The sequence below is a fragment of the Miscanthus floridulus genome, chromosome 3 (genome assembly GCF_019320115.1).
Source record: "Miscanthus floridulus cultivar M001 chromosome 3, ASM1932011v1, whole genome shotgun sequence".
NCBI classification, from domain to species: Eukaryota; Viridiplantae; Streptophyta; class Magnoliopsida; order Poales; family Poaceae; genus Miscanthus; species Miscanthus floridulus.
In genome coordinates, this window is record NC_089582.1 from 79,157,223 (window position 1) to 79,184,570 (window position 27,348).

The 27,348-nt window shown below is 50.0% G+C and overlaps 1 protein-coding gene and 1 pseudogene across 2 annotated transcripts; one reads left to right on the plus strand and one right to left on the minus strand.

Annotated features, from left to right (window-relative positions):
* The first annotated feature begins 1,596 nt into the window (after positions 1 to 1,596).
* On the plus strand, positions 1,597 to 3,867 carry LOC136545979 (uncharacterized; annotated as a pseudogene).
* Positions 3,868 to 4,586: 719 nt separating this feature from the next.
* On the minus strand, positions 4,587 to 25,501 carry LOC136541813 (sodium/hydrogen exchanger 6-like). Of its 2 annotated transcripts, XM_066533917.1 has the most exons (22): positions 25,014 to 25,499; positions 18,008 to 18,059; positions 17,822 to 17,881; positions 17,652 to 17,676; positions 17,495 to 17,580; positions 17,305 to 17,416; positions 16,290 to 16,352; positions 16,180 to 16,199; positions 16,006 to 16,103; positions 14,120 to 14,148; positions 13,692 to 13,723; positions 13,546 to 13,593; positions 13,406 to 13,466; positions 13,225 to 13,322; positions 13,056 to 13,131; positions 12,932 to 12,951; positions 7,184 to 7,281; positions 6,997 to 7,106; positions 5,983 to 6,060; positions 5,309 to 5,406; positions 5,148 to 5,230; positions 4,587 to 4,910 (listed from the first exon to the last, which is right to left on the minus strand). In XM_066533917.1, the coding sequence occupies exons 1-22, from the start codon at positions 25,228 to 25,230 to the stop codon at positions 4,867 to 4,869; spliced, it is 1,608 nt and encodes a 535-aa protein (XP_066390014.1). In that variant the 5' UTR covers positions 25,231 to 25,499; the 3' UTR covers positions 4,587 to 4,866. The 2 variants fall into 2 exon arrangements, with proteins under 2 accessions (XP_066390014.1, XP_066390015.1); XM_066533918.1 differs by lacking the exons at positions 4,587 to 4,910; positions 5,148 to 5,230; positions 5,309 to 5,406; positions 5,983 to 6,060 and adding an exon at positions 6,069 to 6,617 and having other exon boundaries at positions 25,014 to 25,501.
* Positions 25,502 to 27,348: the final 1,847 nt, after the last annotated feature.

Consider the following 27,348-nt stretch of genomic DNA (forward strand, 5'->3'; position numbering starts at 1 on the left):
CATGGAAGCCTCTGAACATGCTTAAACATGCATGACTATGAACTCATCCATTACATATATCTCTTAGCTCTCCTATCACAATCGATCTTCTCCTTATATGCACCTTGGATGGCATGCTTGCTTTATACGGAGTACTGTAGTTGCCAGTATGTGGAGCCTAGAAAGAACAGAAGAGGCTTGTTACAGGGCAGCAATTTATAGCTTTTTTTTTTTGGTTGAAATGCATGCAATTTACTTTAGTTGTCCCCCCTTGGTTTTACCTCAGGCTCCGCCACTGGATGTTGAGCAGGCCCAAGGACATGGGAGGTCTGGGGATTATTAATACCAGACTAATGAACGATGCTTGATTGTTAAATGGATTTGGAAATTAATGAACAGCACTCAGGAAACATAGGCAAAGCTTCTCACGGCTAAGCATATGCCTGACGGATATTTCTTTAATTCCAAGTTCATGGGTTCCTCGCAGTTTTGGCAAGGATTACATAAAGTGAAGCATCTATTCCAATGGGGTGGTATCGGGAAATGGGTCAGGAGTCCGCTTTTGGAAAGAATGAAAGATACTTGGACGGAGATATTCCCTTGAGCATAAGATTCCCTGGACTGTTTAACATGTGTGCCCAGCCGGACAACAGGATAGTTGATATGCTTACCAATGGAGAATGGGAGCTAGTTTTTAGGAGATCTCTATATGGGGAGGAGATCAGACAATGGGAGGAGCTGCTGGAGGAACTGAGCGAGCATGAAGTAGATGAGGAAGTGAGGGATGAGGTAATATGGGCTTTGGATTAGTCAAACAGGTTCACGACAAAATCTTTGTACCGGAGTATTGACTGTCTTGCTACAATCATCTGGACATGCAGGGTTCCGTTAAAAATCAGAATTTTTCTCTGGCAAATGTTACACAATAAAATGCCGACGGCAGCTACTTTAAAAAGAAGGGGCTGGAAGGGTAAAGATGTATGCTGTCTATGTGGGAATATAAGTCACTGTACAATTGCAAGGGTGCTATCTGGTGGGGCCTTAGGGACATTCTACACTGGGATGGGTGCCCAGTATCTTGTGCAGAGTTTTGGGATGGATGGTTAATAAACAAGTTTAGAGCCTTGCAAAATCTTTGCTTGTTCATTTTTTTAGGTTTTACATGGGCCATTTGGAACAATCGTAATAAAATGGCTATTGAACGTGTTTGTTCCCCCCAGAAAGAGCAAAGAACTTTGGATCAGCCGATGGAGCAGCCGGTGAAGTGGCGGCATGACTTGTAATAGGATAGCTTGCTTTCTCTTGCACTTTCGCTTTCTGTGTGCGCTACTATCTCTCAGCACCACAGAACTAGCTATCACACGCCTCCACCCCCACACGCTCTATCATCAAGTCCGGAGCATCCCGACGACGACGAACTCCCTCCCTGCTGGCCTGGACTGCACCCGGCCAAAATATCCATATCCATATCCCTCCGCCGGCGAGGCGACTCGACCTGCTAAAAAAATAAATAATATCTCTTTCTTGCCGAGATATTTCCCCGGCCAGCAGGCCGATCGACGCGTATATCTTCTCCGGTCTTCGATGATTCATGCATTGGCATTGTGGCATTTCTGACTCGTCGCTGCATGCTATGGCCATGGTCACCACTTCGCCGGCCACTCTACAGCCATCATCATCATGCAAGCACGCGAGCCGCGGCGCGGCGCGGTGCTGCCCTCCTCCTCCTCCTCTGCTGTCGTGGAAGAGACGATGCAGCGGCCAGCAGCAGGTGACGGCGACAAGGGCCACGGCGGCGAGCTCCCGTGGGCAGCCCACCATGGGCGTCGCGGGTGTGGCCGGGGGAGAGGAGGGCGACAGTATCCGGCGGCTGCAGAACGGGCCGGACGTGCGGGGCGTCGCATTGGAGGGCGAGAAAGGCCGTGCCGTGGACCTCACCCCGCTGGCGGTGGAGGCCATCGCCGAGAGCTTCGGGGAGTGGCTGCGGGAGGAGCTCCGGCTCCGTGGCGAGGAGCCCCAGCAGCAGCTGCGGGTGTCCGTCGGCCGCGACCTGCGGCTGTCGGGGCCGCGGCTCCGCGCGGCGCTCTTCGCGGGGCTCGCCAGGGCCGGCTGCTCCGTATTCGACCACCACGCCGGCACGCCGGCCTGCTTCATGAGCACCATACTGCCACGCTTCAACTATGACGCCTCTATCATGGTAATAATAATCTAATTAATTAATAGTAACGCTTTACGTTTGTGTCGTGCATGTCTCACGGGCGTTTACCGTTGCATGCATGCAGATGACGGCGTCACACCTCCCCTACACCCGCAACGGCCTCAAGTTCTTCACCAAGCGCGGCGGGCTCACCTCGGGCGACGTCGAGAACATCTGCGACCGCGCGGCGCAAAAGAACGTGGCGAGGAAGATGGGCCTCGGACCCGGCGGCAGCCGCCGCCGGTGGTGATGCGCGTGGACCTGATGAGCGCCTACGCGCAGCACCTCCGCGACATCATCAAGCAGCGCGTGGCGCACCCGGAGCACTACGACACGCCGCTGAGGGGCTTCAAGGTCGTAGTGAACGCCGGCAACGGCTGCGGCGGCTTCTTCACCTGGGACGTGCTGGAGAAGCTGGGCGCTGACACCACGGGCAGCCTCCACCTGGAGCCCGGCGGGCGGTTCCCCAACCACATGCCCAACCCGGAAAACGCCACGGCCATGTCGCTCACCCGGGGCGCCGTGCTGGCGCAGGGCGCGGACCTGGGCGTCGTCTTCGACACGGACGTGGACCGCAGCGGCGTGGTCGACGGCGCCGGGGCCGGCGCGGCCGCCTCATCGCGCTCATGTCGGCCATCGTGCTGGACGAGCAGCCGGGCACCATGGTCGTCACGGACGCGCGCGCCAGCGACGGGCTCACCAGGTTCATCGAGTCCGGGGGGGGGGGGGGGGGGGGGGGGGGGGGGGGTGGGGGCTACCGCCATGGCTACCGCAACGTCATCGACAAGGGCGTGCAGCTCAACGCCGACGGCGTGGAGATGCACCTGATGATGGAGACCACCGGGCACGGCGCGCTCAAGGAGAAGATCATCATTGAGATGGTCCGGATGAAGCTGGCAGGGGTGGACGGAGGGGTAGGGAGCCTCATCAGGGATCTGCAGGAGCCCGCCGAGTCCGTGCTCCTCAGGATGGATGTCTTGGGTGAGCCCAAGCATGCCAAAGAAAGGGCAACACAGGCAGTGGAGACTTTCAAGAAATACATCCAGGTAAACTCATTTATATTCATTTATATAAGTTTTTTGCACGAATGAATTTCACTACAAATTGACTATTAGGAGGACAAACTGTCCGGTTGGGTGCTTGATGATTGCGGGGATTGCCCAGTTGCCGAGGGATGCCTTGAGGACTCAAATGATCGGCCCATCGATGTTGATGCATACATGTACAGGTATCATCTACATGCTGCATACATACATGTTTCCCTTTGTACCTCAATTCTCACCACTCACCACACTAGTGTCGCAAATAAATCAATCAATCAAAAACTACGCATTGCCACCACGATGGCTATCGGATGCTTTACTTATTACTACTTTGTGAAAGCAGAGCGAAACTTTACGACGAGAATCGGCAGAGAGCACTAGGCATGGTCCACCTTCGTCAAAATGTGCATAACCCCAATATATAGCACTAAACATGCAGTCCTATGTTCCTGGTGGTTGCAAATCCATGGCAAAGGATCTTCATGAGAGGTACAGAGAAACATAGCCCTGAGCATATCCTAATTAATTATCCTCACTTAGCTTTTAGTAGAAATTATTAATTTTGTGCTTCTCGATTCTAGGTTTCTGCTGGCAAGTGGACTGAACGAGTTTGTTGACATAAGCGAAGTGGAGAAATTTGTCAAGTAGCTAAAGCGCTTATATGTTTATATATATGATCTTAGATTTATCGACCCTGTACACATTACAGTTGAGATACTAGCTAGGAGTTTACTACTGTTGCGAGAGTACATCTATTACATTATTCTCGTAGTATCCCTTCCATGGTGAACCTTGTATATATTTAGCAAATTTAGATAGCTGTATTTTCGATTCTATTATAATGATCTTAGCAATTTCAAAATGTATTCACAATCTATGTACGTACCATGTTGCCCCTTCTGTCACAAGAAGAATGGTAGAGGACAACTTTTCCGGAGCCTCCATCATCGGCTCCAGCTCAGTAGCTACATGCTAATTGCAATACCTGAGCTAAATTTCCAGTTCCAGCTTAAACCACGCCAACCATTTCAAAACTAAACTACTTTGTTGAAGTAGGAGCAAATGTTAACGCCAAAATAATTTTGCTTAAACTCAACGTACTTTCAGCCATGGCACCATTGTAGTCCGCAACCAGCCAGTGAGACAGCTGGTGCAACGCGTCACTTCACAACAAGCGCATAATAGGTCGGGCCTCCCTCCTCTCTTTTTTTCCTGTATTGAACTTTCACTTTCTTTTAATTGATTGCAGTAGGGGTCCAAAACCCCTCCTGCGCCTTTAAAAAAAAAAAAACAAGCGCATAATAGCCGACATATTGAACAACAGTCTGGTTTATTACAATCAACCTAATACAAGGTATAACCAGACAGAGTTCCAACAACACACTGCTTTTCATCTTTAGTCCCACTAAATTCTCAAGGCGGCCTAGAATATATACATGCTGCCTGGCTATCATCATCCTCATCCCCTAGGGGAACAACTGATTCGAGCCTTATGATTTCTGTCCTACAGTATACAGATATGCTCTGCCATATGCTACTCAACTAAGTATGCTCCTGCTATATTTTGTTCAACCAAATCTCACACACGCTGTCACCCACGTCAGTTCTGCTCCGTGTATGTAGCTTGATATGTAGTGTCAAATTCTACTATTGATCATAAAACGCTATCCTTCGGTTTTGGGGTTGCTGACCTGCCACAATGAATTAGAGAGCAAACAATCTCAGAAATAGGTGGGAGAATCAGTGTTTGTAGATAGAACTAACTGCTCATCATGAATTGCTAAGTAAACTGACAAGATCTAGTAGACTACATAGAGGACAAAGATAATTATGATACACAAGTAATCATAAGTAGCACACAAACTATCAATTTCCATAGTTTGGTGACATCATTTACTGCACAATTGTTAAACAAATAAGTCACTCACTGAAGTCGTCATCATCGTCATCTGTTTGACTCGTGAAAAATGGAGTGAGATAGTTCTTGTCAAGGGCAGTGAATGATGTCGTGCTGCATCATCATTAGAAAAGGATAAGCTATTGTTTCTGTGACATGACCTGTAAGCAAATGAAAACACAGAACAAATACCTTTTGTGGAACTGTTTGAGTTTCATTCTCAATCCTCCCCCAGATGATGTACCTTCTTCATAACTTGGAGGCATATAACCATTGTTGTCCTCGTAATTCTAAGAATGGTGAAAATAGAAATGTTAAAGTAGCCTCAGATGTTTTTTTAAGGGCCTCATATGTGTTAAAAGCAAGGAAATAGTGTGACACAAAAGAGTAAAATAACTTAAAATCATTTAAATGCGTGAGTGGATAATCAACCACACTTCCACTAAGCATAGTCTAGGTCTGTCCGGAGCAGTACCAATAAACTCTTAACAAAATAGCCAAATTTTGGTACTGTAATTTTAATATTTTGGCTACCTTTATGGTATTCTCCCTGTCTCGCTCAGACGCCACAATATTAAAAGAACAGGCCCCTCCCCTCAACCATGTCATAAACTAAAGTTATTGTAGTACAATAGCCAGAGTGTGCTGTAGCAAACTGCACAGAAGTTTACCAGTGCCCATCCTAGTGGAGACTAGAAGACAGATTCTTCCATTTATAAAATGTTAAAGTACAAGTAACTCGTTTGGGAAATTGAATGTCTATGAACTCATACCAAAATGTGAATTCCACTAGATATTCCAAATACTATATAATGGTCATACTCACACGTCTCATACAAGTAAGCTATAAGATAAGCAAATCTTACTTCTATTGATGTGTTTTCATCTCCAACAACATCCAAAGCTTCAAGCATAGTTCCTGTCGACCCTCCAATGAGAAGTACCTGGGTGTTTAGCAGTGACGAAGCCAGAAAAAAATTTAGGAGGGGCTGAACAAAAGAATAGAGGTTTTTTTATCTTCTCTTAACCTTAGCCCCTCCTACCTAATACATGTATGCATAAAATTTTAAGGGAGAACTTAGGAAAACTCCACGTGCTCAGGATGGGTAGGGGGGGCTGAAGCCCCCCTAGCCCCACCGCTGGCTACGTCCCTGGTGTTTAGTCATAGTTGATCACAGCAATAAAGTAGAGGGTTAAAAAAAAGCAACAAAGTAGACTTGTAAAGATATAATGGTTATGTTGTGTATCATTCCAACATATAGCATTTTTTTTCTTTGAACATGCAGGAGAGTAGAGTGCCATTTCATTAAAGAAGGAATAAAAATATGAAAGCAACATGCCCACACATACTAGTTAATTAGAAAAATCACGCCACAGGTAGAAGATAGGTGAGCAATAATACAATCTAAACCAGGGAGGGAAACCACGCTTGTCCCACAACCAAGTTCCTGAGATCCCTGGCCCAGCAGCACACCAGACGGTACTTTCTTCGGTTACCGTCCTGACCACCATATTCACAGATGGTGAGGCATAACATATGGCATTTCAGAAAGCCTATAATTTCAACCTTTTACAAAGAAAACATGTTTGCTTGACAGAAACAGAATTTGCATGCTACTAAATTTAATATATATGACTTGAATTTACATTTTAGCTTTGCAATAGGCAACCAGCAAATGCTACGAGTGCACCAAACTACAAGCACTGTAACAGTTGTAATTGTAACTGAATTACAACCCTAGTGCATTCTCATGGAACTGCAATCTACATGTATGTTACCAAGCTGTAACAAAGACACTGGTGCGTTTAATCACATATGGCACTCTGTTTTATCTGAGGTGTGCTGTGGCCAAAACGAAGTGTCAAAACTAAGTAATTACCGTCAAAACAACAATGGCTGTGGTAGTGGTGAATATCGTTTTTCCATGTCCTTCAGGAAGTTCATGCACAGATTGGAGAGCAAGTGCAAAAGCCATGGCCCCTCTAAGACCTGTTTGCCAAAAAAAATAGCAATGAGATTCATAGTGTCAGTTTACAGTACAAAATCATAACTATAATGGCACTTACCGCTGAACCAGAGTGCTTTTTTATGCTTTAGAGGTATACGCCGATGTTGTGGCCGAGACATGTTAACCAAGTATGCACAAGAAAAGACATTCGCAGCCCTATACATAAAAAAGATGCATAAGTTTATCTTGAAGCAAAGCAAAATAATAATAAAAAAAAACATAGCATATTGGATATAAATTCCTCCAACAAATGAAAGCAGTAAGAATGCAGCAGATTGTTTGTCGCATGCACTGAGGCTTAACTTGGATAAAATAGATCAAATTTTTGCAATAGATTTAGGAATAGATCATTTTTCTATAGTACTTTACTGCCATAGACACACAATGTGTCAAGGACCTCAAACCCTAGGATAGCACGACCCCGACTACGTAACTCGTAGTCGCGATCCGTCTTCTCCGGCGAGGTTTACCCCTCCGCCGCAGGCTTAGTTGAACGAGAGAGAGAGAGAGGAGAGTTTAGGGATAATTCATTGCTTAATTCCTAAACTTCTTGTCACTGGATACATATAGCCATGCGACCAACCGAAAGGGAAACTAATCACTCCTTGATTCTAGGGACTTAACAAACTAACAGTCCTAATTTTCCATCTAGCCACTGCTCGCTGGAACGGCCTGGCCCGCGCGGTTCGCGCGTTCCTCAGCGCGGCGTACGTCGCGGTTGCGCCGGCGCCTGACGTAGCCTTGGCCCGACATGACATCTCTCCTCCCCTCGAGATCCAGCTCGTCCTCGAGCTGAAATTCTGGATATGTGGCGCGAAACTCGTCGAGGTCCTCCCAGGTGGCTGATGATGCCGGCTCGCCGCGCCAGTAGACCAAGACCTGACGGACTCCACGGGCCAAACGAGCCTGAGTCACGCGGTCTGGTGCAGGGACGACCGAGCCATGCTTGATGTCAGGCAGGGGCGGGGGAGTCGTCGGCGGTGTTCCGATGAACTTCTTGAGGGTGCCCACGTGGAACACGTCGTGGATGCGAGCCTGCGGGGGTAGCTCCAGGCGCACCACGACATCGTTGATGAGCTCGATGACGCGGTACGGGCCGAGGAAGCGGGCCTTCAGCTTGCCCGTAGGCGCTTGAGGCAGGGACGACGCGGCACGCTGGCGGAGGCGAAGGAGGGCCCAGTCCCCGATGGAGTAAGACACCTGCCGATGATGCTTGTCGTAGTGCAGCTTCTGGACCGCCTGGGCTTGCTCCAAGCGATGGCGTACGTCGGCGAGGAAGTCGTCGCGCTCCTCCATGTCCCGGGCGACAGCGGCGACCCGAGTCTCGCCGGGCTCGTACGAGCGGATGGTGGGCGGGTCGCGGCCGTACACCACGCGGAACGGTGTCTCCCGAAGGGACGACTGGTAGGCCGTGTTGTAGACGTACTCGGCCCACGGCAGCCATCGGAGCCATTGGCGGGGGCGATCGCCGGTGAAGCAGCGCAAGTACATGACGATGACCCTGTTCGCCGCCTCGGTCTGGCCATCCGACTGTGGGTGGAAGGAGGAGGACATGTGCAGCTTGGTCCCCATCAGGCGCATGAGCTCGCGCCAAAACGTGAAGGTAAACACCGGGTCACGGTCGGAGACCATGGACTGCGGCACGCCGTGGAGGCGGACGATGTCGGCGAAGAATGCTTGGGCCACAGACTCGGCGGTGTAAGGGTGGGCGAGGGCGATGAAGTGGCAGTACTTGCTGAAGCGGTCGACGACGGAGAGGATGACCGACTTGCCGTTGACCCGGGGAAGAGCTTCGATGAAGTCGAGACCGATGTCCGCCCATACGACGGTGGGAACGGGCAAGGGCATGAGAAGTCCCGCCGGGTTGAGGTGCTCAGACTTGTAGCGTTGGCACATGACGCACTCCCGCACGAAATCCTGCACAACACGACGCATGTTGGGGAAGTGAAAGTCACGGCGAAGTCGGTGCAGGGTGCGCTGAACGCCCTTGTGGCCATCGTCATGGACCGCCGTGACGATCTCTAGGAGCAGGGACGACGCGGGCGGTATGTACAGGCGCCCATCGTACAGCACCATGTCATCAACCACCGTCCAAGGCGCGGCGCGCGTGCCTGCCCGTACGTCGTCGTGGATGGCGACCAAGGCGGGGTCGACGGCCTGAGCGTGGCGAAGACGGGCGATGAAGTCGAAGCGCGGGGCCGAGACTGCGCGAAGGCCACCCATGCTGTCCTCCTCAGCATCGCGACGGGAGAGGGCGTCCGCCACAGTGTTGGTTGCCCCGGACTTGTACTCGACGGTGAAGTCAAAGCCGAGCAGCTTGCCGACCCAGTGGTGCTGCGGTATGGTGGCGAGGCGCTGGTCCAGCAGGAACTTGAGGCTGTGGTGGTCCGTCTTAACGAGGAAGCGGCGGCCCCACAGATATGGCCTCCAGTGCCGCACCGCGAGCACGAGACCGATGAGCTCCCGCTCATACGCCGCGAGGGAGCGGTGCCTGGGCGCGACGGGGCGGCTGAAGAATGCGACCGGGTGGCCCTCCTGGAGTAGGACGGCGCCAAAGCCGTGTGTGGACGCGTCACACTCGACGACGAAGGACTTGGTGAAGTCCGGCAAGGCCAGTACCGGCGCCGAGGTCACGGCCCCTTTGAGGGCGCCGAACGCTGTCTCCGCGCCAGGGTTCCACTGCGAACCCTTCCTTCTTGAGGAGCGCCGTGAGGGGCGCCGCAATGGCACCGTAGTTGTGGACGAACTTCCTGTAGTAGCCTGCCAAGCCGAGGAAGCCGCGCACCGCCCGAGCCGATCGGGGGCGGGGCCAGTCGTGGATGGCCTGGACCTTGGCGGGGTCCATGGCGACGCCGGCCGCGGAGATGGTGTGGCCGAGGTAGGCGACGGAGTCCACACCAAAGGAGCACTTGGACCGCTTCACGAACAGGCAGTGCTGGCGCAGTAGTGAGAGGACGATGCGGAGGTGCCGGAGGTGATCCGCCCATGTGGTGCTGTAGATCAAAATGTCATCAAAGAAGACGAGTACAAACCGCCGGAGGTAGGCACGGAGGATGTCGTTCATCAGTGCCTGGAACGTTGCCGGGGCGTTGCAAAGCCCGAACGGCATCACCAGGAACTCGTAGAGGCCATCGTGGGTGCGGAACGCCGTCTTGTGGATGTCCTCCGGGCGCATCCGCACTTGGTGGTACCCCGAACGCAAGTCCAGCTTGGTGAAGAAGCGCGCGCCGTGGAGCTCGTCGAGGAGTTCGTCGACGACGGGGATCGGGAAGGCGTCCTTGACAGTGAGAGCGTTGAGGGCGCGGTAGTCGACGCAGAACCGCCACGAGCCGTCGGCCTTCTTGACGAGGAGGACCGGTGAGAAGGGCGGGTCGCTTGCGTCGGACGACGCCCTGCTCAATCATCGCGGCGCACTGGCGTTCCAGTTCGTCCTTGTGGGCCGCCGGGTACCGATACGGGCGAACTGCGACGGGAGCGGAGCCTGGCTTGAGGACGATCGCGTGGTCGCGGGTGCGCTGGGGTGGAAGGCCCTTCGGCTCGGTGAAGATGTCCCCATAGGCGGCCAGGAGCTCGTCCAAGAGCGTCCCACTGGCCGCGGCGATGGTGCGCAGGCGCGCGGCGGAGGACGAGGGCACGCCCGACCAGCAGACGGAGCACCCTTGATGCTGGAACGACAGGATCTTGTGGCGAAGTCCCAGACGATGGGTCCCAACGTCCCCCAACCACCGTGTACCGAGCACCACGTCATACCCTGCGAGAGGCATCACAAACAGATCAGTGTGGAACATCGTGTCGGCGATGGAGAACGGGGCGTTCTGGATGACGCCAGGGCAGGCCACGCGTTCGCCGTTGGCGACCGTCGCGGTCATACGTGGGCGGGCCTGGACCGGCAGCCCTGTGCGGCGCGCCGCGTCCTCACCGATGAAGCTGTGAGTTGACCCGCTGTCGAGCAGGCGAGGAAGGACGCGCCCCCAACTGACACCGTGACCTGGATCGTGTCGGCGATGGGGACGCCCGCGACGGCATGGAGGGAGAACACCGGGGACTCTGTGTCCGCCGAGTCCTCAGCCGCGGAAGCGTCGTCGTCGTCGTCCGCGGCACAGTCTAGGAGGAAGAGGCGTTTGCACACCTTGTTGTGGCCGCGGCTGTACTTCTCATCGCAGTTGAAGCACAGCCCAAGGCGGCGTCGTTCCTCCTGCTCGGCCTGGGTGAGCCGTCGCACGGGCCGCCCTTCGACCGTAGTAGTGGGTGCAGCCGCCTTGGGCGCCTGAGGCTGGGGCAGGACCGGGCGCGTTCCCGGCGTGGGCAGAACGCCCCGTGCAGGAGCCTTGGCCGGGGCGGCAGTGTACGGCTCCATGAGCTCGAATTGGCAGGCGAGGCTCATGGCGGCCGCTAGGGTTTGCGGGTTCTGCGTCTGGACCTGGAGACTGAGCGGCGGCAAGAGACCCCCGTGAAGAGCTGCACCCGTTGGGCCTCATCGAGACGACCGGCGCGGGGGAGCAGCGCTTGAAAGAGGTCCTGGTAGTCTTCCACCGTTCCCGTGCGACGGCAGGACGATAGCTCGAAGAGGGGCGCCGATATGAGCGGGGGCCCGTAGCGAAGGTTGAGGAGGTCCTTGAAGCGCGGCCACGTCGGCGTGCCTTCGTCCTCCTGGACCTGCATGTACCACAGTTGCGCCCCATCTTGGAGGTTGTACGACGCCATCCAAACGCGCTCCTATGGCATGATCCGCTGCTGCAAGGACTCGCATTTGTTGATGAAGATCAGCGGGTCACCCTTGCTGTCGTAGTGCGGGAATTCGGGACGCCAGTGTTTCGGCGGCCGATCTTGGTGGTGCTCGCCGGTGCTCGGTCGCCCACCGGATGCCGAAGAGCTCGAGAGATCATGGATCGCCTTGGCGTTGGCCTCGATTGATTGTTGCATCAAGGCCATGTTCTTGGTGAGCGCTGCGATGGATGCCTTGAGGTCGTCACCCATGTCGTCGTCGGAGCAGGAGGCGACGGACGATGGGGTTGGGGATGCGGCAGCGGCGGATGGTGGTGGTGCTGGAGGGGCGGCGGCTGGCGGCGGGGCTGGTGGTGCGGCAGCGGATGGTGAAGAGGATCGATGTGACCGTGATACCAGGTTGTCGAGGACCTCAAACCGTAGGATAGCACGACCCCGACTACGTAACTCGTAGTCGCGATCCGTCTTCTCCGGCGAGGTTTACCCCTCCGCCGCAGGCTTAGTTGAACGAGAGAGAGAGAGGAGAGTTTAGGGATAATTCATTGCTTAATTCCTAAACTTCTTGTCACTGGATACATATAGCCATGCGGCTAACCGAAAGGGAAACTAATCACTCCTTGATTCTAGGGACTTAACAAACTAACAGTCCTAATTTTCCATCTAGCCACTGCTCGCTGGAACGGCCTGGCTCGCGCGGTTCGCGCGTTCCTCGGCGCGGCGTACGTCGCGGTTGCGCCGGCGCCTGACGTAGCCTTGGCCCCACATGACACAATGATGACTCCATCCTCATGCTTCTATTCCTCAAAGCAAACATAAAATAGAGTGCTTGTCAAGGATGAAGTGTTCATGGATCAACCAATTCTATTCCTCAAAGCAAACATGAAAATAAGAAGCAAGAAGGTGATGGATCACCCAATTCCTCAAACCAAACACCTCAAATCTCAGTATAGGCATTGCACAGTGATAAAATTCATGTAAGTCCCAAGATAAGCATTGCTACAAACTATAGAGAAACAAACATAGATATGTGGCTATGTAATCTAGTAACTACTACAGTTGTAAAGGGATATTGTAGTAGTACCTTGCAACAACTATGAATATCTGTTTTTGAATAAGTCAAGGAACCAAAGTTAAGCTAAACAATTGAAAGTCCACAACCAGTAATTGTTCTTTAGTTAAAAAGATGAAATGATTTTTAAGGATACAATTGAGAAGAAGATGAAGCCAACATGTGACCAGCTATGCTCTTCCATGGCAATATCGAATCCCATATAAATGAACCTAAAAGAAAAGGAACAGCAAATAAGGAACAAAGTGCATGGTTATATTTTCCAATTAGGCAATTACTCAACTAAAAGTGCTCCTGATGCTTACACAAATGTTTCAGCTAAAGATGACAGTAAATGGAAAAAGGCGGAAACAAAGCGTTGTGAGTTGTCTGACAGATTGGAATATGTGTAATGCTTCATAACCTGAGGATAAATATGAAATGTGTCAGGTATAGCCATAGTACAAGCATGAATGATACAATATGGTGAATGGCAATAGCACTTACCATCCCCGTGAATAATATAGAAACAATCCCTGACAAGCCGAGTCCTTCTGCTAACATGTACCTGTATATAGTTCACAAAGTTCCACTGAAATAGATCTCCCAAAAGGGGAAAATACATTGAAGTTTAGAAGTATTCTTACGAAAAATATGGAAAGAGAACAAAAAGGCAGCACTCCAAGTTCTGCAGACTGAAAGAGTAAGCAGATCAGTAAATAAATTAACATATATCAGTCAGTAGAAACAAACGAAATACTGAAAAGTGAAAACAGGCAGCATGGTGACTTACTTATCAACGTCCAATCCAGCATATTTGAATAGGTATTGAGTGGTCAAGGGCTCACAAGATCATATAGTAATAGTAACTCAATGCGCAGTAGAGCAAGAAGTTGGCGTACAATAGCAAATAAATGCTCCAAGTTTGCATCAAGCTTTCTAGAAGTCAACACTACAGATTCACTAACTACTACATGGCAAGAACATAGTAAAAAAAAAAAAGGTATGCCAAGTTGCCAACAAATTTGCTGTGTAAGTTGGCTAAAAGACAAAATAAATTGAGTTGATCAAAATATGCTCCACAATACATCTGATGAAAAAATTAAAAGCACATTACATTAGATCAACAGATCAATTGTAATAGGTGTGTATAGCTATTCATTTGTATGATAGAAATAATAGGAACAAATTTTTGGATTTAAAACTTAGGAAAAAGGATATAAGAGCAGAGATAAATCCAACTCCCACACCTGCAAACAGGATACGGAATGGTTATATAAGCACGTGAATGAATAAGGACAGGGAAAAAATACAAAAATCAGAGAAACTTTATAAGAGTGAAAAGTATGCTTATTCCCAAAAAAAAAATCCATCCCTAAATCAAAAGAGACATGCAACAAATATCATTTAAGCAAGAGAGTCTCTCTTGGTTTGTTGTTTCAAGAATGACAGAAGAAAAATAAGGAAATGATATGCATTTGTTGTAGTTAAAAAATTGATCACCAAAGACTTGAAACATTAAAACAAAACTACTCCATGACACTGCAAGGTCCAGCAGCTCAACATGATACTGTCACTGTTCAAATCGATATTGTTTCCAAAAGTGAAGGTGCAAATAAATATGATAGGAAGCTAAAAATAGGAATCTAACCCAGGACGGTTTAAAGAAAGCGAACAGGAATGACATGCTTCTGTGAGACCGTGTACCTTTTGGTAAAGAGTAGCCCTGTCGGTGCGAAAAATGACCAACAAGTAAATATTTGTAGTTATGCCGTGCGTTATGATCGGATGTGGTCTAGTACTCAATGACACAGGATTTATACTGGTTCAGGCAACAGGCCCTACGTCCAGTTGAGGTCGGTCGGTGACTTTATTCCTGAGCCCAGGTGCTCGAAGTTTGCTGTGGGGTTACAAACGAGTAAGGAATGAGAAAGGAGGGCGTTAGAGGCCCGGTCGGACTCTGAACTGAGTGGAAGAGAGTGACGGATGCTCAAACGTGCGCTAAGTATTGGAACATATGCTCTGTGTGTCCGAGCTTATCAGCTGTTGAGAGCGTGTAGACTGTGTAGCTGTCGAGTCCTAGAGCTATTGAGCTGTCGAGTCAACCAGTCTTCGGAGGGCTTTTAGGAGAGAGCTCATCCCCTTTTATAGTAGGGGATGACCTTACAAGTCAAACAAAAAGAGAGAGAGTGTATACGTGCGCTGCCTAGTCTTGTTGCCCACACCATCGGGTACGGGATGGCCGTCGACGCCCACAATACTGTTTATGTTCAGACATATCTGGCAGGCTCTACCATGTTCGTCTGGTACGGCAAACGACGGCGCCCACAATATTGTTTATACTCTGACGCGTCTAGCAGGCTCTACCGTGTTCGCCTGACATGCCTCGATGGCACCGTCCTGCAGGTGCGCAGGGCATGGCTGGGTACAGTCCTCGGTATTGCGGTTGACTTGAGCGTTTACCTTATCTGCTTCGCCTGCTCCCAGGGCCCACACCGAGCAGGCGTCCCCAATCAGTCGTTCCCAGTCGGTCCCGCCTGTGTCGGTCGGGAAAGAGCAACGAGCAGAGGTCCAGCGCATCCTCGGTCGGAGAAGGGGGTCGGAGTTGGACTACGGTCCCACCTTGGCCAAGCCTTCCGGTCAGGGGCCGGATCGTTGTCTCGGCCTGTCATTATGTATCTGGGCTGGCCCAGGCGCGTGCTTTCGCTGCGCCGCCTGCTGGGCCGGGTTTTGCAGGGAAGCAGGTCTATTGGGGACCCCGGGTTTATGAACCCGACAAGCCCAGTATTCGACTATATGTTAGATTGGTAACATGATATTTTACCAATGCTTATTTTAAGACTGTAGATGTAAAAACAACCAAACAGGCAAACGCTGCAGCAGATTCAGTTGAAACAAAATTGCACCTAGACCATTTGTATATTGCCTATTTATAGGTTCAGCAAGAGACAAAGCCTTAGATTTTAAAAAATGGTAGAAATGGAAATTCCCCAGTACTAAATCTTGCAATACGTGGAGTGCCAAATTCCATATGCACACGATAGTAGAGGACAAAATTTTCTAAACTTTAGAGCCATGTGCAACTGAATGTGGAGCAAAAGTGCAACCTGATGACATTGAACCAACAAAGGTTTCAAGAAATTGGAGAATCATCATAAAAAGGTTCTCGCCACCTGCTGCACGACTTCTGACTGATGACATTGTCCTGAAGAAAAGTATGTATGTAAGCAAGAAGCATATGGTTTTGAAAAATTATGCATCAGCTCAGAGCCAGGGCAGACCTGTAAAGAGAAATTGCCATCTGTCCATTCCAAACAGGGATACAGGCAAGTTAGTCATAAGTACAAGTACGGACTATTCTTACGTAAACTGGAAAGAAGTGAAAACAGACCGCATCATTCAAAACAGATTCTCCAAACACCAAAGCATACAAGTTAACATCAGAGCCTAGTTCCTGTACAGAAACAAATTCAAAGAGTTGTATATTATCAGTCTATGGACAACATCTTCAGAATCAGACATTTTCCCAGCCTAATGTGTACTTAAATCTGGGCCATGGTTAGCACTGGAACAGAATCTGTTTAATGAAAGACTGAGGAAGGACGCCTAATAGAGCATGTAAGAATGGTTGTTTAGCACAACTTCACTAAAATGATGAAATCTACATTAACTTTACAGCTAAAGACGACATCTGTTCTGATGAATCATCAGTATATACTGATTATCATGGATTTTCATTTTGAAACTTATAACTACCATAAACAGCTATAACTCTATGAGAAAACAATGGCACTAAGATTTTTTATTCACTTTTTATCAGATAGTGGGAATGAGCCTTTTCCTTTCCAGATAACCTTAAGTTCCAGATAGTATCAAGCCATCTATTGTTCATTTCGCACTGCAGCTTAGGTTACTATCTGACATGCAACTGCATAAGCTAATATTTATTTTAGTAGTCAGTAAAACTTTCTATGACTAGCTTTCTATTTTGAACAAATGAATAATAGGCTGCATAATTGCACTGGTTAGGCTTTAAAAATGCTACAAGGCGGGGATGATCAAAATAAATTCCGCGTATCTCTTTCAAATCCCCAACTTAATGTGTAAGGTATGATTTACTGGTAGTTACAATAAACCTAGGCTAAAGAGCATACTTAAAATCACTAACAACTAAAGTATCAATAAACCATAGCATGTAATATTTCATAAATGAGAAACTAGAACACTGGAGCTTCTTCGAAGAACAGAGACAACTTTAAATATTAACTGGTGAGTTCCTGGTCAAAATTTGCATTAATTTCATAGATAAGAAACATAGGGATAAGGCCAAACATTTCAATAAAATGGTGTTGAAGATGATATCGAACTACAAGTTCAAGATTTACAACAAAAACAAATCCAGGCACCTGGAATATTGATAGCACTGTGACAGGATCAGTTGCAGATATAAGAGCACCAAACATAAGGCATTCAACCAGTGGAAGTTTGTACATTAGAAATGTCAGCCCACCAAGATAGCTGCAGTATAATAAAGAATAGACTCAGGAAACAAAATATTTCAGCAAATCTGGTAAATAGAGTTTGTTAATTGCTTACACAAGAACTCCTGTTACAACAGAAGCAATGAATGTCCCAAGAATTGCAAAAGTTACGATAGCCCCAAAGTTTGCAAAGAATGGTTTCTGTAAACCAATTAAGAGATTTCAAAAGGTAGATTAGATAAAGAAAAATGTAGCCATGGTGAAGTACTAACCGGAGATAAGCTGAATCCTGACTGGGTATATTGAAGTCAAGGAATACAAATTTAATATTTGAAAGTACTCCAGTACGGATGCTATGGATAAGCATTATGTTAGGTAGTAGACCTTTCTTTTCATCAAGAAAATCCAAGTGATAGGAGAAAATAATTGCAAAAAAGGATATAATATTATCGGAGGTAATAAGAACAAGAAGAAGAACTCTTCATGGAAGTTGAACCACGTCCTGCAAATTGAAGTAAACAGGACATAATCAATCGTAGCATGCTCAAAACTTGTGCAAATTTAAATCACAATGAATGAACAGATATTCAAGATGTATAACAAATAAAATTGCAAAAACAATACAAACCTTGTGTTGGTCTCTGTATTTGAAATATTAGCCAGGCCACCAACAATTAAGCCTGCAATAGAAACATTGAAGTTCCACAGTTAAAGAATGACTGCACTATGCATGAGCCAAAAATCAAATAAATAGACCTTGAGGGAAGCACCAATTTAAGAAGGTACAGTAACAACAAGAATAATGGAAAGCACCCAATTGTTGTTGGTCCCTCGAAGCAGTAAGCCTACCAGCACACACACACTCACTCACTATGGCTAAAGGTAGAAAAAGGGGTTGACCTCAGACACACACAGCCCAAACACCAGCGCTGGCCAGAGCTCTGCTCCTGGTTGTGGCAAACTGAACTGCCCTTTTGCATTGCCTTGGGTGTAGTATATGTACAACTCATGTACCAACTATAAGGTACACATGAGTATGGCTGAGTACAGCCCCAACTACTCCTAGTACTAGCATTACAATCCTTACCTCAGCCCACTACCAAGACATGGCTGATGTATTAGCTACCAACTAATACACTAGTGGTGGCCAATTGCCTTACTGTTATAGCAACTAGGACAGCAAAGAATGACCTATTGCCAACTCTACTGTGCAGCAAACAAAGAGAGAGAGATCAGCAACAGATTATGTCTTACAATTCTTCCCCTAATCCTGCTGCTAATCCAAAGCCTTGACCAAATCCATGCCAATCATCTTCCTCAGCTCTATGAACCATAGGCGCCCGAGTGACTTGGTGAGGATGTCAGTGAGTTGTCTGCTGGTCTCGACAAACTCGATGACGATCTGCCCTCCATCGACGCAGTCCTAGAGGAAGTGGAACTTTATGTCGATGTCAATGTGCTTACTCCGGTCGTGGAAGACAGGGTTCTTGGCGAGGGCGATGGCGGGTTGATTGTCCACCATCAGAGCTGGCGGGTGAGCTTCCTCGCCGGTCAGCTTGCCCAGCAGCCGGCGTAGCCAGACATCCTGGCACGCCGCCGTGGCCGCTGCGACATACTTCGCCTCACATGTTGACAGCGCCACAATCTTTTGCTTCAGCGACTGCCAAGCAATGGGGCTGCTCCAAGGAAGACGAGCACACCGGAGGTGCTCCGTCGACCATCAATGTCGCCCGCCATGTCTGCATCGCTGAAAACAGACCTTCCTCGGTCTTGGGGGGTGCCTCGCTGAAGACCATGAGCCTCAGCCCACCTTTGCCGCCGTGCTTGGGGAAGATGATCGCTTGATCAAGCGACCCCTTGACGTAGCGTAGCAGCCTCTTCACTATTGTCCAGTGATCTTCACGCGGGTCCTCCATGAAACGACCGACGTACCCAACCGCGAACGCAATGTTCAGCCGGGTATGAGTGAGGTAGCGCAGCCCGCCGACGATTCTCCGGTAGCGCGTCGCGTCCACCTTCGCAACGGTGTTGTGCTTGCTCAGCTTCAGCCGCTCCTCCATCGGACCGCCATGCTCTAGCAACTTCTCTGCATAGGCGCGCTGGCCCCAGGGAGATGTGCTCCTTCCCCTGCCTCACCTCAATGCCGAGGTAGTAGGTGAGTGCGCCGATATCGCTCATCTTGAAACGAGCTGCCATCTCGCGCTTGAAGCCGTCAATGTCCTCTGTCCGCGCTCCAGTGACGATCAAGTCGTCCACATACACGTCGCGACGAGCTCCGCCTTCCCCCGTTGCAGCGTGTAGAGCGCGTGCTCTGTGGCGCAGCGAGTGAACCCAAGCTCGCCCAAGGTGGCATCGAGCTTGGCGTTCCACGCCTGAGGGGCCTGCCGCAGCCCGTAGAGCGCCATGCGCAGCTTGAGCACCTTGTGCTCAGCGCCCTTGACGGCGAAGCCCGGAGCTTGCCTGACGAAGACCGTCTCCGCGAGCTCGCCGTTGAGGAACGCAGACTTGACGTCGAGGTGATGGACGCGCCAATCCTTCGCTGCTGCCATGGCCAACAGCAAGCGAACGGACTCCATTCACGCCACCGGAGCAAAGACTTCCTCGAAGTCGATGCCCTCACGCTGCACGAAGCCGCGGGCAACAAGCCGAGCCTTGTACTTAACAATGGCGCCGCGCTCATCCCGCTTCACCTTGTAGACCCACTTCAGCCCACTTGGTCTGCAGCCCGCCGGCGACTCATCCAACTCCCAGGTCTGGTTGAGTCGCCGGCGGGCTGCAGACCAAGTGGGCGCCAATTGGCGTCGCGTTCAGCCACTACAAACGCCGGTGGTTCCTCTACACTAACAAGGAGCAGCTCTGGGTCGTCGAGAAAACGACTGGCCAACCCAGGAGCTCCCCCTTTGCCGACGATGTTGTCCACCCACCTAAACCGGACCTCCTCGCCGTCATGGAAGGCGTCCACGTACTCGTCGATGTCGGTGGGTGGAGAGGCGAACTCCAGTGGAGGTGTCCCCTGTCCTGCCGTCGCAGGGGACTATGGTGGAGGTGAGTGTGCCGCTGCTGGTGGAGACTGCTCGCCCGCGCCCATCATGGCCGGACTTGGCTGCTCCTCCTCGGCCGCCACTGCTGCTGGCCCGTGCACAGTCTGCTTTCCAGCACCAGCAGCCTGCTCTCCAGCATCTCCTCTTTGGATCACTAAGTGCTCGATGGCAAATGTGCCGCTAACACCAGCAGCTTCCCCCAAGCCTGAGTCTTCCCAGTCCCAAGCCGCCATCTCATCGAACACCACATCCCTAGAGATCATCACCTTGCCTCTCTTGGGATCATAAAGCCGATAGGCCTTGCTACCTTCCTCGTAGCCTAGGAGCACCATGGCTGTGCTCCTGTCCTCCATCTTGCCGAGGTGAGGCTTGGTGTTCTTCACATGGCCGACGCAGTCAAATGTCCTGAGGAAGGACACGTTCGGCTTGCGTCCATGCCAAGCCTCGAACGGCGTCTTGCCCTTCAGGGCCTTGGTGGGCGCGTAGTTGAGGACGAACACCGTCGTGGTCACCGCCTCGCCCCAGAACTCCGTCGGGATCTTCTTGGCTTTCATCATCGACCTTGTCATGCCGACCACCGTCTGGTTCCGCCGCTCCACGCCATTCTGCTGCGGCGTGTACGGCGCAGTGTGATGGCGCACCACACCTTGATCGGCCCGCAGAGGTCACCATGGACCAGCAAGATGAAGTACTTCGCCGTCTTCAGGAACGGCAGCCTTCTTTGCTTCCCGGCCAGACTGTTGTCACACAGCTCACCTGCGTGCTCGATGTGAGGCAGCCCCTGGACCATCTTCTCCAGCTTGCCGAGGGCATCAAAGCTGAGATGGCCATAGCGGGCGTGCCACAGCCACGGCTCCTCCGTGCGTTGCGCAGCCAAGCAGATGGGCTTCTCCACCTTCAAGCCGAGTAGGTACAGCCGGTTCCGGGACCTCTTCACCTTGGCAAGAAGCCGTTGCTCCCGGTCCCTGATCCTGAGGACGTCGTCCTTGATCAGCACCTCGCTGCCGCGCTCATCCAGCTGGCAATTGCTGATGATGCTTGAACGCAGCTGCGGGATGTAATATACATCCGTCAGCGCGCGGTGCTCGCCGTTCTGGCACCTGAAGATGATGGTGCCGCACCCTCGGATCGCCACCCTTGAGCCATCACCAAACTTCACCATGTCGGTCACGTTTCCGTCGAGCTCAGAGAAGGCCGCCTTAGAACCCGTCATGTGGTTGCTGGCGCCGGAGTCCAGGTACCACCGATGTTCCTGCTTGCCGCACACACGTCCGAGGTGGACTTGGGCGCACGGCTCGTCGAGGTTGACAGCCTTCAGAGCCTTCCCGTGCTCCTATACCGCCATCACCTCTCCCTTCTCCTTGGCCTCAACGTCGTGCAGTGCACAGAACGTTGCCATCAGGAAAGTGGCCTCATCATCATCATCAGCTTGCGCCAAGTGAGCCTCGGCCTTCTCTCCTGCTTGCGGTTTGGGCACTCCTTTGTCCAATTGCCTGTCTTCCCGCAGCGCCGGCAGGCGTTGGGGTCGACCTTCTTCTTCTTGTCCGAAGAACCCTTGCCGCGGCGCGTGCCGTCGCCACCGCGACTAGAGGAGGCTTCCCCGGACTTCTTTTCCTTCATCTGGGCAGCCCACTCCTCCTCTATCAGCAGCAGTTTGCCGCTGTCCGTCGTTGCTGTGGCCTGCTCCATGCGCTCGTCCACCGCCCGCAGACGGCCGGTCACATCCTCAATGGTAAGGGTGGACAGGTCCAGCATCGTCTCTATGGAGAGCGATCTGGATGTACTTCACCAGCACAGAGTGGAGGTACTTTGAGACCGCCTCTTCTTCGTCGATGGTGACGTCGTGGCTCCCCAGCTTGCTGATGAGCAACTGCAGGCGGAGGGAAAAGTCCTCCACCGACTCACCATCCTTGAACTTGAGGTTGGCATACTCCTGCTTCAGCAGCTGGGCCGTCGCCTTCTTTGTGCGATCGGAGCCGACGCGCATCGTTGCAATGGCCTTTCACGCCTCCTTAGCAGTCTTCTTTGCCCCCAACGACTCCCTGTACTTCGCAGGCACAGCAACGAGGATAACCTCCAACGCTGACATGTCTTCTTCATTGTCGGTGCTCTTGTCAATGGCGCTCCAGAGCCGTCAGACTCTGAGCTTGACCTTCATGGTCACCGCCCACTCGCCATAGTTGGTGCAAGTCAGCGTCGGCCAATTGGTGCCGCTGAGCTCCCGCACCGTGCGCACGACGACCTCCTGTCGTGGCTGGGCCGCCCCAGCAGCATCGCCGCCTCCCGCTACTCCGCTGCTGTCGCCTATCTCCAAGCCAGGTGCCATCACCGGCGGTTAGTCCGGAGACGCAGCTGTACGGCTCCGATACCACTTGTTGGTCCCTCACTATCCTGCACAGGTAAGCTTACCAGCACACACACTCATTGTGACTAGAGGTAGCAGAAGGGGTTGAGCTCCGACACACACACAGCCTAAGCACTAGCGCTGGCCAAAGCTCTGCTCCTGGTTGTGGCAAACTGAACTGCCCTTTTGCATTGCCTTGGGTGTAGTATATGTACAACTCATGTACCAACTATAAGGTACACATGAGTATGGCTGAGTACAGCCCCAACTACTACTAGTACTAGCAGTACAGTCCTTACCTCAGCCCACTACCAAGACATGGCTGATGTATTAGCTACCAACTAATACACTAGTGGTGGCCTATTGCCTTACTGCTACAGCAACTAGGACAGCAAAGAATGACCTATTGCCAACTCTGTTGTGCAGCAAACAAAGAGAGAGAGATCAGCAGCAGATTATGTCATACAATTGTTTCTCCCTACATTCTTTTTACGGATTCTAATTGGCTGACCTGTGACTTGAGTAATTGGCTTCACAGAAGCACACTTTACATACAAGAAGCCTACTTTTTCCGGTGGTTCTCATTGATCAAACAACAGAAGCTATTGTGAATCACTACATGGAATTGTGCATTTAAAAAAAATTCTGGTGGTCAAACTTGGGTGTTGAAGTTTGTCGGTCCATAATAAATACCAAAAAAAACTTTTTAAGTCCTCTTGTGTGATGTTTTGGGAAGCAATTTTGCTTGACCGCAATGGATATAACCTCCCAGCATGCTTTACCCAACAGCTACAAGTATGCATTTGTTGACATAATTTTTTTCTTGGTCAAACATGAGAGATGCATATGATTATATTAAGAAGAAGAAAATGGTTTAGAATCCATACAGACACCACACACCGTTTATACATGCTCGCCACTAAAAATAATCACAAGTCAAAAACAACCTCAACCAACAAATCAACTGTCAGTTGGTGCAAGAGCAAGGAGATGAGAAACCCGTTGATCCCTAGCCAAACACCAGAGTTGTAACTCCTCCCTAATGAGCATTAGCACCCCATTCAAGTTAGGCAATATCCCATCACCCCATCTGTTGATATGAGGATGAAGGAAAAAGATGGTTCTGATCTAATCTAGTCATCATGTACCATTTAGCACAAGCTACCAAGTCACCTTATGACATCAGTCAACATAAAACCATGACAGTCCCATAGGCTTCAATAGAAGATTTTTTTTTCTTTCAAAGGTAGCACTCAATGTGTACTGCTTCAATAAATTTCAGTAATCAAGATTACATACCCCCACGAAGATGATTTTTCGTCTTTTCACTCAACCAAAGGTTCTTATTTCCATACTTTAGAGATAGTTCAATGACTCACATTGCCTAGACTCCTAGAGGGCACATTTTGGATAACTTTCTTCAAGGGGATCACCATAACAATTTACCCTCAAATAAACTTGCACTATCAACATCTTTTAGCATGAAATCGCAAATAGGGATTTCAAATAGAAATGGTAGCAACAAAACAGAAATCTCCTTTATCCAAGTCAAAAGTAACCACAAATACAATTTACCTAGTGCTACAAAAAGGGATGGTGACATGAATTTCAGGTTTATGTCTATAACAATTCAAACACAGCAAAGTTAGAAATAAGTATTGACCAAAAGAGGCCAATTTGAGTTAACATTCAGCAGTTATTTTCGTCAGAGAGTCAAGGAGCAAGGAGCCTAGAGATGATTGCTTGAAAAAAAGAGGAGACTAGAGATGTGAAACTGAACTGAACGTAGGCATTGCATCCTGAGGATACAGGCCACCAACTTAAAAGCTGTTCGTACAGGTGCTGATGATAGTCGACATGTCAAGGAACAAAAGCAATGATGAACTAACCATTATGTTTTTTATAAGTTTTCCGACATGGACACGCTCCAATTTTGTAAGAAACTCGACAAAGCAAACTAAATGAACTTGAGAACTAAGACTTGTATAGCATCTAAAATCATCGTCCTAAATGAATCGCCCACAGCCACAGTGTACCACAGTGAGTAGCCACTATGCATCTATGCCTAACATTTCAGCCTGGAATACCCCTGAGTTCATACTGTTGCAGGTGCACAAAAGTGATGGATCCCTTCGACCATCCTACTTCCCTGAAATAATTCCCGTGTTCCATTGGGACTCCTTACTTCCAAATTCACACGCCGTAGGAGGGCGGCCAGGGAGGTAAGGCATGGTGGTGTGCGTATGTACCGATGAGGAGCGAGGCGCTGGCCTCGGGGAGGTAGTAGAAGCGGTGGCGGCGCAGGACGTGGCCGAGGACGAAGGAGAGCACGAGCATGGAGATCTGCAGCAGAATCCCCACGCCGGCCACCTGCTGCTCCTTCCCTGGCGGGGCGAGAGGCGGCGGCTGCGCCAAGCCGCCGCCCGCCGGCGGCGAAGCCGAGGCCAGGCTCAGCTCCAACGCCATCTCCCCCGCCGGCGGCGCCGGAACCCCGCTAGTAGCCTCGCTCGGGCGTGGCCCGGTCAAGAGATTGGGCGGAGCGGAGGAGGTTCTAGAGAGGAGGCCGGGGTCTCGTGAAGAATCGGAGGTGGCGCGGGGTGGTTCGCGGACGGCTCGGGGGCGAGGGGAGAAGGGGGCGACGCCGCGACGGGACGGAATGCGGGGGGCTGCGGGCAGGTGGGCCCGCGATTCCTGACGCGGAGGATGCGTACAACGCCGGTGCTTCGTGCTAGCTGTTGCTGACTTGCTGTTTGATGCTTTGATTCGATTGTTCCGGCCTGCATTCGTTTATGGCATGTTTAGATTGTAAAAAATTGCAACCTGATGAATAGTAGTGTTTTCGTCTTATTTGGTAAATATTGTCTAATTGTGGACCAACTAAGCTCAAAAGATTCATCTCGTGATTTCCAACTAAACTCTGCAATTAGTTATTTTTTTATCTACATTTAATGCTCCATGCAAACAGCTAAAAATTGATGTGATGGAGAGAGAGTGAAAAAACTTAGAATTTGGAGGTGATCTAAACAAGGCCTATGTCTTGTTCGAACCAACAGAAAGAAAAGTCGTCCATCATCGGTCCCGAAGAACGGGCTGCAAATTTGATGTATTTTGTCCCTTTGCGTCTTTGTACAGAGAGAAATGTTCAACCTTCGTGTTTGAATTGCGAGACATACGATTGAAAACGAAGTCTCTTGAAGTTGAAGGTCTTCGGCCTTCGTGATGTATAGCCAACCAGGTGTCTCCTCTTGAATGGGTAGTGCATTTTGTTTACGGAGATGCGCGTCCGGATGTCAGCACTCACGCGCACGTCCAGACGCCCGCGCCTGATGGTTCATTTTGCTGCGCCTCATTTTCCACGGCTGCTCGCTTTGCACGTCCAGGCGAGGCCCACGCTGTCCGGACGTCCCACGTCAACCAAGGGCTACTTTGGATGTCAAATTTTTTAGTAAAACGCTACTATAGCGTTTTTGTTGTTATTGGATAATTAGTGTCCAATCATAGTCTAATTAGGCTTAAAAGATTCGTCTCGTGGATTTCGTCTAAACTGTGTAATTAGTTTTATTTTTTTTATTTATATTTAGTGCTTCATACATGCGTCCAAAGATTCGATGTGACGAGGAATCTTGAAAAATTTGACATTTTGGGTGCAACTAAACAGGGCCCAACCACACCCGGGCGCCCACTCGGCAGCGCGCCAACAGCCGTGGTAGGCGGGTTCTAGATCTATTTTAACAATATTTAGATAAAGCATTTGCAACGTACGTTCAAAACAGTCGAAACACTTACAACGTACGTTTGAAACATTTGCAAAACATCAGAAAAACTTGAACGCATGTGTGTAGCCATGGCAATACATTACAACATCTAGATAAAAAACACTTACAAATAAACATATATGCAACATCCAGATCTATTTTTGCAACATACGTCTGAACCAGATGAAACATTAGAAACATACACTAAAAACATACGTGTATAGCCATGACAATATGTGCAACATCCGCATAAAACACTTACAACGTACCTCTAAAATATTTGAAAGATACATTTACAACATGTAACGTATCCTGATGCGTCTGCAGCGCGACGCCACAGCCATAGCAAGAGCGCGAGCCCGGAGGGCTTCCACACCGAGGCCCGCGCTTCTCCTTGCGCCTGGTGGCGTCGTCAGGCGCGAGCACGCGCGCGACAACCTCGATGGTCAGCTGACGGCCGAAGAAAGCGGTCCCCAGGGCGGTGCCTACGCTTTTAGGCGGGCGGGCGGGCGGGCGTTGAAGCAGAAGCAACGGCAAGGGAGGTCCAGGCGGGCGTGGGGGCTCGAGCAGTGGAGGTGGCATCGGTTGAGTTTTGGAGAAAGAAAGAAAGGAAACGTTATGGATGATGTATGGTACTCCCTCCATCCCAAATTGTAAGTCATTCCAAGAATCTTGGAGAGTCAAACTTTTTCAAGTTTGACTAAAATTATAGAGAGAAACACAAAGATTGATGACATCAAATAGGTATAATATGAAAATATAACTAATGAAGAATCTAATGATACTTACTTGGTATGATAAATATTATTATTTTGTTATATAAATTTGG